Source organism: Anas platyrhynchos, chromosome 3, assembly GCF_047663525.1.
Source record: "Anas platyrhynchos isolate ZD024472 breed Pekin duck chromosome 3, IASCAAS_PekinDuck_T2T, whole genome shotgun sequence".
Classification (NCBI taxonomy): Eukaryota; Metazoa; Chordata; class Aves; order Anseriformes; family Anatidae; genus Anas; species Anas platyrhynchos.
Genome location: NC_092589.1, coordinates 95,457,332 through 95,473,443, shown reverse-complemented (window position 1 = coordinate 95,473,443; position 16,112 = coordinate 95,457,332). Strand labels below are relative to the sequence as shown.

The 16,112-nt window shown below is 36.3% G+C and overlaps 2 protein-coding genes across 4 annotated transcripts in view; both read left to right on the top strand.

Annotated features, from left to right (window-relative positions):
• Positions 1-5,966, top strand: part of HCRTR2 (hypocretin receptor 2) — a 42,194-nt gene extending 36,228 nt beyond the window's left edge. Inside the window, exons 6-8 of the mRNA XM_005009180.6 lie at positions 673-794; positions 1,890-2,090; positions 4,809-5,966. Coding sequence (XP_005009237.1) covers positions 673-794; positions 1,890-2,090; positions 4,809-5,002 — 517 coding nt within the window. The 3' untranslated portion in view covers positions 5,003-5,966. The remainder of the gene's footprint in view (positions 1-672; positions 795-1,889; positions 2,091-4,808) is intronic.
• A 3,338-nt stretch (positions 5,967-9,304) lies between these two features.
• The window catches only part of GFRAL (GDNF family receptor alpha like), a 40,991-nt gene continuing 34,183 nt past the window's right edge, over positions 9,305-16,112 (top strand). For 2 of the 3 annotated variants that reach the window (XM_072036351.1, XM_027455092.3), the window contains exons 1-2: positions 9,306-9,489; positions 12,645-12,779. In XM_072036351.1, coding sequence (XP_071892452.1) covers positions 9,468-9,489; positions 12,645-12,779 — 157 coding nt within the window. In that variant the 5' untranslated portion in view covers positions 9,306-9,467. Of the gene's footprint in view, positions 9,490-12,644; positions 12,780-16,112 lie in introns of all 3 variants that reach the window. The other variant, XM_072036350.1, reaches the window with a different exon arrangement.

Genomic DNA, 16,112 nt, shown 5'->3' with positions numbered 1-16,112 from the left:
CCTGAGGTCTAATTTAAGTACTTTTCATCCTTGGGTCCCTTGGTAGATAACGCAGAGAGAAATAATTATTTCCATACAGCAGCTCAGGCTACCTCTGATCTGAACTCTATGTAGTTACACAGAGTAACTACAAAGGCAGTTTCAACTACAGTAGCAGAGAAGGCCTGTAGTTAGATTTCTGTTTAAATAGCTAAATTAGGTGTAAGGAACCTGTGTAAAGCAGATTTCTCTAGGACAGAAGCTGTTATTGTAGACTCAATACCTCAGTTCTGGACCAGTTCAGTGCTTTTCTAATTCCAGAGACCCTGTTTGTTGGAGAATGGGCCTAGAGCTGGAAACGTCAATGACATTAACTGGTCAAAAGAGACTTTTCCCATGTTTTTTTTTGTTTTATCTAACAGCCACTAACTTTGTCTACTTATCAGACAAGTCCTATATCTGCACTGTTGCAAAGTAACATACTTATGTGTCTATAGTCTCTCTATTGTGCAAAAACACCAAGAAAAGATTTTGAGGTATAGGGAGAAGAATTTGTTCTCTCAAGAGAACAAGAAGTGTTGAATCAGCTTTTCTGTGACAAATAAGTAATCAGAGAGAATATGAGGCTAGAACTTGTGATGACCTCTTTTTATATGATTTGGCATCTTTCAGATTTGCTTTTCTTTTCTTTAGGGTTTTTGGGATGTTTAATCATGCTGATGACAGAGAAACTGTATATGCCTGGTTCACATTCTCACACTGGCTTGTATACGCAAACAGTGCAGCCAATCCTATTATTTATAACTTCCTCAGTGGTAAGTTACCTTGAACTCAAGTTTAATGCGTAGTTTATAAGTAATGAGCCATAGCAAATAAAATTAATGACTGTGTAACATCAGTAGAGCTCCTCCAGTGGGAGCTAGATCCTCTTCTTGGAACAAGTTGCCTAATGTATCCCATTACCTACAGGCTATCTACCTATAACTAACCTAGTGTCAGGGCCTGAGTCCAAGTGCTTGAATTTGACTGCCCATGCCATTAATTTTTTAGAGAAGTCACTGACATGACTTTGATCTGAAACAAGTACTGTTTCCCTAAATCTCTGGATACTCTCTGAGAGTTATCACAGGCCAAGAGCTGTCCCCAGTTGGCATTTTATATGAAGCTATCAGATTTTGGAAGCTGTGAGTGTTTAGTAACACCTGCATGGCCAGACTGTACCAACTAGATTCAAGGCCAAAGAACCAATCAGGATATTACTCACTTAATAGACTATCTTAGTTTGTATTTGCCTTATTTGGCTATGAATGGCAGAAACAGGACCTAAACTGGTAGTATTAGAGCCAAATGCAGGGAGGCAAATTTTTTTTAATCCTCACTACACATTTGCCCTCTGTGTTTTTTGTGGTGTGTAATGTGAGGATGATCTGAACAATTTACCCTGAGCTCTGAAAGCAGACTAATGGGCTGTTGAACACTTTGAATTTTCTTTTAAAACGTATTGAAGTTTAAATATGGATTAATTATGTTTCTCATTTCACATGTCAAGCAATGATCCAGTTATTTAAGCCTACTATTGCTCAATTGGTTGTTTTTGTTAAATGGGTTGTGAATCAACTAACTATCAACACCATAATTTCATAAGTCATTCTACTTTGTCCATCCTGTCTAGCCAAGAATAATTTAGACTTCATACCACACCTAACATATCTTCTTACAAAGGTTATGTTTTTTCTGTCATTCTCTAAGTTGTTGAAGTTGTGATTTCCTACTTTAGTGGCATTAGAAAAAACATCTGAATGTTCTGGATTAAATTTGCATTAGATAGCTGTTTCTTTCTAATCTATAAAGTTGGTTGAAAAATGGTTTACAGTAAAAATTTTCATGAATCTTTCTTTTGTGTGTAACAGGGAAATTTAGAGAAGAATTTAAAGCAGCATTTTCTTGTTGCATCTTTGGCATTCACAGTCACCAAGATGAACGGCTTACCAGAGGTCGTGCCAGTACAGAGAGTCGGAAATCCTTGACCACCCAGATCAGCAATTTTGATAATGTTTCAAAACTTTCAGAACATGTTGTATTGACCAACATAAACACAATTCCAGCAAACGGTACTGCACCTATTACCCACTGGTAGTATACTTGTCCCTATGTTTTTTGATGCCATGAAATTAAAATGTAATTGTGCATAGAACAATCTTTGAATCTAAGCAGAACACAATGAGAGAAAGGTGTTCACAATTAAGAACTGACAGTAAGAAAAGTAATTTATAAAGTGTATTTTACAGAGTATGCTACAATTTATATTATTGATTATATTGTGAATCAGAATCTCATATAATTTCTTTAAAAAATTGAGTTGCAGTTGGGGAGAGAGTAGGGTAAAAGTATTTTATTTAAATATTTTCTTTGTATCTTTGCATTCTTTAGTCTCCTAAGTATATAAAGAACAGGTACCTAAAAGAGTGAAAATAATTTTCCACAGAGTTGCAATGTGTTTATGAAGAGGTATATTCTATTCAAAGCTAATTCTCTGAAGTTGTGGAATATTTTATAGCAGATATCTCTTTTAGCCAAAATTGGCTGTGCAGATTGTACTACCTGAACAGCCTACTACCTGTACTACCTATCCTTTACTTTTTCACCAGCCAAATATCTGCTCACCAGACATTCCGATGTGGATTGGGCTGATCCAATAAGAAAGTCACACGAATTTTTGTTCTCATGTTTTTATTTTTATTTTTTAATCCTTTTCCTGTTGTATGTATTGAGGATCAGCTGGGATACCAGTCTTGATTTTTCTCTAATACAGATTGATAAACAGATGATTATAGTCTAAAATGAAAGGCAGACATTCTTCAAGTTTTCACAATTCTAGGTAGACACTGAAATGATTGTGCAATTCCATAGCTTTGTGAAAAAAAAAAATGGAAAATGACATATAATTTATTATTTGATATTTCTCAGTACATTATACATTATATCTCAGTTGGACTTTACAAGGAATGGGATTCATCCTTCTTCTCCTAAGGGTGTGAACTTTAGCTGTCTAGAAATTATCTCAGGCTAGGACTATATAGCTATATATATACTAGAGAAAAGAAATTGGTATGTCCAAGGACAGCCAGTCTGTTCCTGAAAGTAATATCTAAAAAGGAAGAAATAAATTACCTCTGAAGACATATGTTCCCTCCATTTACTGTAGAATATTCACAGGGTGACTCACTTAGACACTTCTGTTTCAAACTATTAAGGTTACTTGCCCAAACATAGGATTCTAGTAGGTACCTTTCTAGAGTAAAAGCTGAAGTCTGGATTGGACACTCCACAATGTCTAAAGCAATAGATACTAACATGTTGGAAACCAAACCCAGATACAAATTTCTTCTGTATTAAGAAGAGGAGCTTTTTCCTTTAGGACTTTAGAGTGGGATTTAAATTCAAGATGAAAATACATAAATGTAGGTACAAATAGGTGCTCTATGTGTATAAGCACCCAAAAGAGATATAGTTTTGATTAGGTTACATAAACACAGGTATCTGAGACTCCTTATGGTACTCTTTTTACCCTACAGGTTTATGGTACTCTTTTTGTCCTACAGTTGCTGGTCCAGGAGCACATAGATCCTCTGTTACACTTGCCATCTCTAATGGGCAGATGGGCACACTCCTATGCCCAAGTGTTTAAAAAGGACACTAATGCTTTGCTAGCTGTACTGAGCCCCTGTAAACACAGTCAACAATGCCTAAAAAGCCTTTTGACACACTCCAGAGTAGGTACCTGGCCATTAACCACTGTCTACTCTCCACATTGTAACCATGTTGGTCAGCTTTCCACTGAGCACAAATTTAGACACCTAAATTGTCTTATGTGTTGATGCTTAAAATCAGGTTTCTTAAACTTGAATTGAATCTTATGTGCAGTCTTAATGGCAAGCATGGTATTCCTCTTTTTCTGGTAATCATATACTCCCATTGAAAGTGCTGGGGTAGTGGAGAGACCCAGTCCTTTGAAAAACAGGTTACAAAAATAAAAAGTCTTGTTTTGGAATCAGGTACAGATTGTCGTCTGCTCCAGATCAGTGAAGACACTCCTGTAACCAGTGGAGCTTTCCTATAAACCTGTTCTTAACTGAAGTCCTTATGAAATGCTCCAACTATCCTAAGACTCTATGATTTCTTTGATTAAAAGATGCCTTTCCCAGACTGAGAAATAAAGTTGCATACTTGAGAATAAATTTCAAATAAAGGAGACAAGGCTGGCAAGGAAAAGGGTTCTAGGCATGGAACTTCTGGCAGAGTGTTAAGATGAGGTATACATCTTCTTCACCCTTGAGCTCTGTTTCAGCTATACAAGTATTAGTCTTGCAAAGTCACGGTCTGTATGTGCAGTAAAGCTCTTCTAAATCTAGCAAAGACTAACCGACAATAGGATTGCAGTGATCTATACACTAATTCTCCTTTTCCTTCCTGTCCTGTATTGACAACTGAACCTGTAGTACTCCACTGATCACAATAGCACCTGGATAAGGAAGACAGGGCAATTTACCAAGTAGCACATGTTAAATAAGTAGTAGAACACATTTAAAATGTTTTAAAGTTTAAAAAAAAAAATAAAGTTTATGCATCAGAAATGCCCTTAAGCTTCAGTCAAGAAGTATTTGCTTAAAATTTGAAGTGCAATTTGAATGATTTTTTTGGCAGGCCGTTTTGTTAATAGATCACCATGTCTCTATACTGTTCAGAGAAAGTGCCAATCACAGGGTGAGCCAGCCAGCTGGTGAACCAGCTACAAGCAGTAACTTCATCTTAAAATCCTTATCTTACAGGTATCACAGCTACACTCAGCCCGTTGAAGTCAGTGGAACTGCATCTCCACATACCAGGGATGAACATGACTTCAAATTTAGACGAAGCAGTGAGAATTTCTGCAGAATGCACTGGCAACACAGAGAATGCAGAGTGGGATAAATTTGTCCCTAGCATAACTAAATTTACCTCGATGGAATTACAGCAAGGATGACTTTGGCTTAATACATGTACTACCACCTGAGAATGCCACAGTTTTTTAGCTGTGTTACAGACTAGAACAACTGGACAAAGGGATTCCTGCAAAACGACTGCCTCTTCTATTTCTTCTCAGTCTTATGGAAACCTACTTACCTCAGTATGAGCTAAAAGAACATGTCTTTAGAAGTCTTTTTAAAGATTGGATTGTATCATACTTTGTAAATACTGTAGATATTTATTTTTATATATTTTAGATGCTGTGGAATGTTCCAAAACGTATCATATAAAGAACTCTTAGTATTTGAAAGAAGTCTCAAACATCATTTATTTATATCCTCTTTCTATTAATGAATTACTTATTTACAAGGAATGCTTACTTATGCACTGGTGGTATTCTGGAATTACTTTGCACTTTTAGTACACCGCTTGTAGTAAATTCTATGTTCATTAAGGAATTTTCACTTCAGATTGATTTTGGGAGATTCCAGGGTGCTTTTCTAAGCACAGACATGCTTCTAAGATGTGAATGCAAAGTGCAAGTCACACTCATTTTCATAAAATTACACTAAATAGTCAGTCTTTTTTTTTTTTTTTCCTTCAGATGAGTGCCTAGAAAGCAACTACTTAAATAAAACTTACTTGGTGCTCAAAGGTGCTATAAGCTCAAAATTCCTACTCAGGCCAATAGGAATAACAACTGTCAGCACCCCTGAAGAACTGGACATTTTAACTTTGGTAGCTCATTTTAGTCCATAATGTCTGCAAGTGTTACTCCAGAAGATCTCTGAAGATACTTAAAATAGAAAACATTGGTTATCTTGCTTATTTTCACAATTGTTTTCTCTCAACTGCCATTTAATACTAATGATACAAACAACAGATTTATGTGCCAAGAAAATGTCAAGTTTTGAAAAATTAAAATAAAGAATTTCTCTCTGGAAATTTAGAGGAGATATGTCATTGGTCTGGTAGATCAAGTACTCACACATCCATTTTCTATTTATGGGAGAAGCTCCCTGGCCTGGGGCTTCCTACCACACATTTTATATATATATATATATATATATATATATATATATATATATATATATTTTTTTTTTTTTTTTTTTCCTTTATGAATGAAGATAATGCATCCCTGGTGACTTAGTTTACTGGGGTTAAAGTTCACTGTCAGTTTTTGACTCCTGCAACTCTCTTTTAACATGCTGGATATGGAGTTTCTGACCTTAATTTTCCCTTTAGTAAGGTAATTTTTTCTGTATTGTTTTCTTAGTTCTCTCTTCATTCAGATCTCCCAATTTAAAATATTACAACATTTCTAGGGATTTTTGTTGGTCACAACTTAAACGTAACAATACCTTTTTTTTTTTGAGAATATAAGTAAAAGATGAGACATAGCCACTTACACATTTATTTATTTATTTATTTATTTCCTGGCCAGAGCAAATAGCAAATCTTCCAGACACAAATGATACGATTAGCGCTTATCTAAGTTTTTAACTATAAGGATGGGTACAAAGTGTTAATTAATTCTTGCCTGAGCATCAAATATGGTTATCCACATAAAGATTTGGTTATTTTTATGAAAAAAAAATAAAATAAAATAAAATCGGGTTTCTAAAAGAAATGTTTTAATACAAATATTCTTATTTATTTATGTTATTCATTCATTTTATTTTACAAAATTTGAGAAAACCTGAGACATTATCTTCTGAAAGTTATCTGTAAAGATAAACCCCATAGTGAAACTGGAACATATAGGAAACGAGAGTAGAGCAGATATAAATAAAGATAGAAACAACTGCAAGAAGACAGGGAAAGATTTTAAGAGCAATACAGAATTTTATGTCTTTTGTGTGTGACTTCTGGGCTTCTTTTGACATGTGAAGTAATACTTAAAATTAAGTTTGGGGTGAGTTAGAAGAGTGGTTGGCTGACTGTCATATCTACAAAACTTTACCAACACAGCTATTTTGATGTATAGCTGTTCCTGTCTTCAATAAGAATAGGATGGCAAAATAGCTCTACTCCATCTTATCCATCAGAAAGATCACTTGAGGAAAGAGCATTTCTTCTTTACCCTTTAAATATTGAAAAAGGTCTGAAAGCCGAGCTTAAATTGGGTTTTGTTACCTCTAGCTGCTTTGGTTTTCCAATATTTTCACTAGCAATTTAGGAGAATAGAAATCGAGTTCTAGTGTCATTGTTCCTATTTAGTCATAGCATCATTAGACATGGAGTTTGAATCACAACATATTTGTTCCCGTGTATATAATTGGTGTTTGTGACACCATCTTTCTGGTACATTGTTTCTCAACATATTTCACAGTCTTGGAGAACTGATATCCTGACCTCCTGCTGCTTTTTGTTGTCACTGTAGTGCTAAGCTGATGGCCTGCAGTCGCAATGACTGCAAAATAATTTCTTTTTCCCTCCTCCTCCAAAAAGGTAATTTTTCCCTCCCTTTTCTTCTGGAGTGCATTGAGGGCACAATGTCATTGTAGGATACGAGCAAAATTGATGCATGTCATTAAACTGGAGAGTGCATCATGGGAAGGAGCCCACATTAAACTTTACCTTAACTCAGCTCTCACTGTAAGATGCATCACAACCTACTGATGCATGTTAAAATCAGCAAAAGCAAGTTTAGTCATCCAAACTAAAATTTGTCTCACAGCTAAATAGCTGTCAGTCTATTCCTTTCACTTGAAAATAAGTCCTCTTTTTTTTTTTTTTTTTCTTGCTGTTGGGTATGTTGAAGAAAAAGTATTTTATTTTATTGAATGCACTTTGAAAATAATAAATTTACTAAGTTAAAATCAGTTATAAAAAATAATAATAAAAAAAAATACATGCAAGATTGTATTTTCCTCAGCTAAACAGAGAAAAAGTAAAATCCAGACTCCTCTCAAGCTCTGGTTCTGCCAATAGAGATAGAATTTCACCTACCATATATATCTGCTTTTTATGCTGGATGTTTTATGGTTCCTTTTTGTTTAAATCTTTCAAAGACCAAATGCAATTAAAAATGTTCTCTATGGTATAAGCAACTTGCAAAAACAAGTCTCATGAGTGGAATGATGAGATTAGTAAAGATCTGCTGCTGCTCCTCCTTCCAGTGCAAGAATCAAGGAGCATCCAGTCAAGCTAGAAGGTGATGCCACTTAGTGTGTATGCTAAATTTTTGCATGAGCTCATTGCATGAGCTACAGGAGTTGTTTATGAGAGCAAAGGGTGTGGAATGGTCCTCCAGCTCAAAAAGTTCTTCACTGACAAATGATTGTTGTCTGAGTATTCAGCCACCTTATACTGGTTGTAGTCATGCTTTTTTCATATTGTCTAGTAGGTGGACAGGTGGCTAGGTGAACAAGAGTTCAGATGGAAAGCCCATCTGAACTCTTACAGCACGGCTAGTGTTATAGTCCATGCTATCTACACTTGCTTCAGCTGTATCTGGGTTTTTAAGTACATGGCTCATGGCTTTACTCATGTTTCATTCTGAGTTCTCAGGTTGTCTGAGGGTTGTTCAAGCAAATTATGCATCTATGTATACATCTGTTTCTCTTAGCTTATTCCTTGCAGAAATACATTTAAATTGGAAAAGGGAAACCACTTTTTTTTTTTTTTAATAATTTCCTGCATCTATCTACAGAGAAACAAATTCAGCTGACATGTCACTGATTGTACAATTTAGGGTTGGCCAGTTTCTGACTCTAGTATAGCAAATTGTTTTTGTGTGTTTTTTGTTGATGGTAGTGGTTTTTTTGTTTGTTTGTTTGCTTGTTTGTTTTTTGATGTATCTTAATGAAATTCCTCAAGTTAGATGCCTAAGTAAGTACTATGGAACTTGCAAGACTGTTCCTCTGTCTGACTGTTCCTCAAGTCTATACACTAAGTACTATGGAAAAGTGTAAGACTGTTCGTCTGGTCTGCTGTCCAACATGCTCCACAGCTATTGTTCCTATTTAATAGACCATGAGCCTGTCCCACATCTGAGATGAAAACAATCAAACCCACTTCTAAAACATTACAAAAAAGCGATCACACACAGCAACAGTTAAGCAAGACTGAGTGCTTGAAAGTGCATTTTCCAGAGACATTATAAGCATCAGCCAAAGCCTTACTCTGTTAGTTCTTCCTGAAATCAAGTGGCAGCTGAATAAGGAGGGAGTGCCAAATTGCATGAAAAATGAACCCAAGAACCACTTCTCTTCTAGATGCAGTGCAGTTGAAAAAAAAAAAAAAGAGAGAGAGAGAGAAACGTAAGCACAGGGTATAACAACAGCATCAAAGGAAGCTCTGTGGGCGGAGGGATCGAGGGAGGGGCGGGCGGGGGGTCATTCCACCTGCTCCTGCCGAAGGAGGTGGAGGAAGCCCGGCGCTGGCACCGGGAGGGTGCCCGCTCGGGGCCGTCCGGGCGCTGTCCGCTCCGCAGGTGCTGAACGGGCGGCTCCGAGCCCCGGCGCCGAGCTGCAGCCATGGCCGCGCTCCTCCGCCGCGGTAAGTGCTGCTCATCCTCGCCGGGACCCCTCGCTTCCTCCCCACCCGTCCCTCTGACCCTTCTTCATCCCGGCTCGGCCCGAGTGGTGTGTCTGAACATGGGTTAGCACAGCCGGCGGAACCAGAACGGATAAGAAGTTGAGCAGGAGAGGAGACATGCAGATGGGATGCCTTGTCTGAATAAACAGCCACATGTTTGCTAAGTGGAAAGCGTTCAGTGCTGCACGGAGGGTTATTGACATTTCCCCTTCTGTTTGAATCGAGGGGGAAAAAAAATAAAAGTTCGGGGGGGAGGGAGTGGAAGACAACAAAGCTGGTACAGAAATAATTAGTAGAAATGAGCATGAAACAACCCATTCTTTATTTCTTCTCTCCTCTTTTTCCCTTCTCTACATTTTATATACATGCTGCTTCTCTCTTTACCATCCCACTATTCTAAACTTCTACTCCACTGTTAAAAATATTCTGTAGGTAGTTCTGCTCCAGGTTTTCTTAGAATAAAGCTGTCTTTTATCACAATTGTAACCCCTGATATCAACTACTGTTTGCTTTTCTCCTTTGGAGCTAGCTATCTTGCTGCTCTTGTTGCACAGGAAACCACAGCTTGAGAAATCAAAGTTTCCTATTATTCTTTATTATCTGCCAGATAATTTTTTATTCTTAGGTGAGACACTGTAATTCCTCTGTGTCTCAGTTCCCAATCTGCAAAATGAAGGTGTTACAATGTCCTTTTTACCCTCTCATCATTTAGATACCAAATTCTTCCAAAAAATGAATTGACATCTGTACAAAAATAGACATCTGGAATCTAAATGTACGTGTCCTCACATCAAACTAGATCCCTCTAAAAGTTTTAGCTACAAAGTAACTTTTAGATGCCCTGAACTTTCCTAAGTGCAAAACAGCCTCTGAGTACTCCAAACACTCCAAAATAACTAAAGTGAATGACTAAAATAATGGTTGTCAATTTAAGCAAGTGATTGCTAGATAACTAGATTGCATTGCATTCTAAAATCATATAGGCCAAACTGCTTTGTGTAGGCTTGCCAGAGTATGACCAGTGTACTGCTGAGGAAACAAGAGACCTATCCGTAATACATCATTAGATCTGGAGAAGCCCTGTCTTACAACTGAATTAGCTTCAATCACAGATTATGCTACTTACCTCTTCATTTTGCAAAAGCATTTATTTCTTTTGTGGCACAGTTTCCAGTCAGGTTTAAAATGCATGCAGTCTGAAATAATCCTAACAAAGGAGCTGCTAATTGGGTTTTTAATTAGTCCCTAGTTTGACTATTCATTTTCAGCCAAAGGTAATGAAAAGCTTTCTTACCAGCAGGGACTCTTAACAGAGTCTTTGTGCTATGGATCCCAGTCGGAGGTATACATCTTCCACTGCATTAGTACCTAAAGCATATTGAAATGGCCATCCAGCAAAGTATACTTTCTTTAAAAGTTTCTGGATATGTAATATTATACTGCCTTATGTATACAGGTCATTCTCACCTGTAAGGTATAAGCAGGTTTTTTTTTTCTCTGTAATTTAAGTAAATAGTAAGTAACTTTGCAGTTAGAACTTTTACAGGCGGTCCCAGGAATAACATTTTATGATAATGAGCCAAAATTATTCCTTTGGATGGGCCAGCTGGACATTCCTCACTGTTCACTGGCAGGAGTCATGTCTATCAATCAGTCTTCCAGACTGTCTGGCAGAAGCAGACTAAAAGAGTGTCACAGGCTCAAGATGATTGCTCTCACAATTTACCCTGCATAGATCTGAGAAATAGGAGAGATATGCACAAATGGGAAAGGATTAGCAGCAACTTCACCCTCTTATGATAAGCACACGTGGCCTCTTATATGTCTCGGAAGCACACTAAATGCTATTGCACCTATCAGTTATAAAGTATCAAATGTTACTGCATTCTTATCAGTGTGTCTCCAGAAAGAGTTCCCTACAGCAGCATTATTATATCATGTTAAGCATCATTTCCAGAAGGGATGGTATCTACTCTAAATAGTAGCAGTTCTTTGAGATCATTAAGAGACATATTTGGTATTTCATTTCTTGTTTCTCAAATGTATCATTCCTCTGGATAACGTCTGGACAAGTACTGAGACAATATTTCACGCCTCGTATTCAGAGATTATATTTAAGGAATTAAATAGAGATGGAAACTCTTCAAATTTTGAATGAAGTTGCCTGAAAAATGAGCATTGGTCAGGGAGATGTAGTGTCATTTAATATCCAAAGAAAATGCTCCCAGCAGGTGTTCAGCAGCTAGTTTGATAAAGCCTTAAATCTGTGTCTGAAGCTTGATTTTACAGCAAATTAAGATACATGGTTACATGGTTACAAATTAGAGGTTGTGTTACCGGGGGAATGTTGATGAAAAAGCTAAACCGCAACTGATTTGTCTTTCCTTAGCAAAGCAATCTAATTTTCTACACCTAAGCCAGAGGTGGTGCTGATTAAAAGTTCTTTATCTTGCAAACTCTGCATCAATCTTCAGGTTTAGAACTTTTTTTTTTTTTAATGCAATTAACATGGCCCTTAGGTTCAGTGCATGCAGGGAGAAGACAGAGACATAAATGTGAAGACCGTTTTCAAGAAATGCAAAATAAAAATAAAGAGGGTGATAGTATTTTATGAAATATTTTATGAAATAAAATTATATTTATTATCTAACAGCTGTATAGCTTTCAAACTTCTTTCATGTCTTCTATTCATAGGAACTCCTGTGTAGCCTCTAGCTTTATGAAATTGCAATCCAAATAAAAGTATTTTTCCTCTGAATTGTATACTCAGTCTTCCCTCTATAATTTATTGGGGATCTCTGAACTACAGTCATTTCTATTCTATTTCTATTCTATTCTATTCTATTCTATATCTATGAACATACAGTATATGTAGCTATGGCTTATATCACAACTCTGGAGTAAAAACAATATAAAATTTGCCACACTGAAACTTTAAAAACTTAAAAGTTTATGTTTTCAGGTGTAAAACTGAGGAAAAGTTTTATTCTATCAAAAAGTGGCTATATAGTTTTAATCTAAAAAACTACACTAAACTACACTAAATTGTTATTGTCTAAATGTAAATTTAAAAGGTATCTGTTGTGTTAAATAGTCATTGTATTCCATTTTTATAGTGTTATTAATGTACTTCATAAATACTGCTACTGCCCAAACTACTGACTGTCTGCACTTCAGTAAGCAATGTATAAATATTGCAAATGGATGTGAGAGTGTCTGGAGTATTGTTGAAGATGTCTGCAATATTTCAGGTAATTCTTTTTGGTATACACCGTGGGTTTTTTTATTTTTATATATATTTTATTTGAACTGCTGAATTGTTGCACGTTCATATTATGTCATAACATTACAGTGGTAACTGAATGAAGTCAGTGAGATTTCAAAAAACAAAGGACACCATTAGAAACAAATGTCTGAAGTCTTGACTGTGGCCATTCCTATTCTCAGTAACAGTGACACTGTCCCTTAAATAAGGTGGTAAATGAAATTTCTGGACTATAATTAAGGTCAGAGTTTGAACCAATTCAGCAAGCCTGAATTCAGCAGAAATTATGTTCTTGTGGGTTTATGTTAATCATTTTCCAGAATTTAACTGGAAAAAGGTTCCAACCTTGCTTTCTGTAATTCGGAGTTGATTTAATACAATAGCCCCAAAAAAAAAAAAAAAGAAAAAAAAAAAAAAGGAAAAGTAGTATTTACTTAGAATAATTTATTTTAATGCTATATTATGATAAGAAACAGATCAAATAAAGCATTCCTCAAAGAAAGTTGTGTTGTAGGGGGCATACTGCATTTTTTCAGTGAATAGTACCTACATATCAGTCACTTCCAAGGAGTGATGATACAATAAACTGCAGGTTATGAATGTGACTAATCCTCCTTGAATTGTTAAACAGATCCTTAAAAAGAAAACAAAGCAGAAAAATAGTCTCTGTCTCTGTTTGTTATACTTTCAATGACTGGTGCATCATTTCCAAGTAAAGTATAATTATGTTCTAATTATGTTCTAAGTTGGGGAAGACCAGGTATTATGTTTGACCTGAAACTCATCTTAATCTTTGTTGTACTTCAGATGAAAATGTTAATTTCTCCAAAGGCCTAGAGTCTTCTTGAACAAACCACATAAAAGTCATTGGGTATCAGTCACAACGTCTTCCCTTCTTTAAATTTAGATTTAAATATAAAGTTCCAAAGACCGTGCAATTAAATGTTAAGTATTCATTTGTTAGATAATGTAAATATGGAAGAGAGAAAAAGAGTGGCAGTACAACATGGTAATGTCACTAGGATGACTCCTCTGTTAACTTATAAATGTCAAGGGCCTAGATCTGCCAAGGTTACATCAGTATAAGTAAATAAAATGGGTCAGGGACTATTTTCTGGCCTTAATTCCAACTGCCATGTGACAGCATGTGCACATACAGCTAATTTTCTTCCTCCTAGGTTGGCTGCACAAAACTGCCTCTTGGTAGCAATTCCAGGCCCATGCTATCTTCACAGACTGGACTTTACCATGCTAAAGTGCAGCAATCTATACACAGTCACTTACCATTAGCCTAGTCAGTGCCTTGGCCCTATTCATAAATGCAACCAAAGAGATTTAGGTACGTAACTGCTATTTCTATCAACTTAATTCTGTAAGGCACGTTCTTAGTCACTGGGAATTACTGAGGTATTTAAATCTCCATGGAAACCCTCCTTCTCCTTATATTGACATTGCTTGAACAAAACCAGCCATGTCCTGACACCATACTCTGTTCTGAATTTCAGCAGGATTCATGAAGTGAATGTCCCCCTGTCAGGAGTTAAGAGCACAGTCTCACATTTGGTCTGTGTGTGAAGCCAGGCAGCAGAAGGCACTGCCTGGCTTCACGCTCAACAGCCCATTGCTGGAATATTCACCTGCAGTAGGAGCTGCCTGAATGGCTCTGGCTGTCTGATTTGTTGCAGAGATTTGAACCCAGGTGTCCCGGGTCACAAGGCAATATTTAAAATAATTAGAGCAGAAAATTATCTGAGGTTCCTTCTTAGTGTGTCCTGTTCCAGATACGTATCTGCTTTGCATAGAATGGCTTAATACTTTTAAGAACAGACAGAGTAAATGAAAAATACATGATATCCTAATGGTTACAACAGTTCCCAAAGGAACTGGGTTTCAGCTCATGGTCTATTGAGTTTTTAAATATTTTATACGAAGTGGAGCAGTTTCAAAAATTGGTATTTGAAGAAAAATATTGGAATATGCAGTACTTTCAGGCTCAACACAGTGAGCTAAAGATAAACTGTCTAGCCCCAAACCTCTCCACAAATTAGAAGCTGAATTTTTATCTCTCACATCATGCACAAAGGCATTAGTACAAAGATTACTTGACATAAAGTTCAGGATTTCTACTGTAGCCTTCATCATACCCTGCCACCAGGTGAAGTGAGTCAGTATAATAAGTTCTGTGGATTCCCCTTTAGATGTGTTGCATTGTCCCATAGTATGCTATTTCTCTCACTAAAGCACATTTCTCCATTTCTTATTCACTAATACTAATGACATATAACTGGATCATGGAAACCTTCTGAAAATAAACTCTCCTGTGATTCTTTGTTTGGTTTTGAATCTGTGTATTTTGTTATGACAATAGCATTTAGCAAAGACTCTCTTTTTCTAAATGTGGTTATTATGTACCAAAGGGTGTGGACCCACAGTCAAACAGCTGATGGTATCTCTATGAAAGTTCACTGGAACAATAATAGAAAACTTACCAGCAACATTATTACTAAGAACAACATTATATTATCAGTCAAATGTACTCTACATATGCAAAATAAAAAATTTAATGGAGTGAGTTATGTGTGTGGAAAAGGCCCCTTTAGAGTTGAGCATAAACGTAGTATTTGGAGGTGACAAGATAAAATTTCTTTTTTGCTAGTTTCTTTATCAAAATCTAACTACAAATGATAATAATGCTCCTGCTCTGTGGTACAAGTTCAATAGTTCAGACTCTCAGGCAGTAAACTCCAAGTTAAATGTGTGCATTATCATGGTCTACATCTTTTGCTCTTCAGAACAGGACAGGGGACACTCTCTAGACAATTGCCTAAGTGACTCCTTTCTCAGTCAAACTGTCCATCACTGCTCCTCTACTACAGCAGCCTTTTCAGAATCTCAGTTTATTGCCTTCTGAGATCTACCCTTCTGCCATTTCCTTTTCTATGCCGTGATATACAGTGAAAAAAAAAAAAAAAAAGAAAAAAAAAAGATCAAAATGTCTACAAGTCAGTTGACATGTCAGACTGAAAAAGATTAAAATATTTAATTTTTATGGAATCAATATTTTTTGCTTTGAAAATGTCAAAAATATTTCAGCATAGCAGAATGAAGATTTTTAAGGTTTGGGGTTTGTCGTGTTTGTGTTTTTTTTTCTTTTATTTCACTGAAAAAAAAAATATAAACTTTTGAGCCCTGATTTAACCAGTAGTTATTGTTTCAGAATTGGAAACATCTGGGTTCAAAAGAAAAAAATCAAGTAAGGAACCACATTTTGAATTAGATTTGGAAGTAGGTTTACTGGTTTACTTTTCTTAGAGTAACA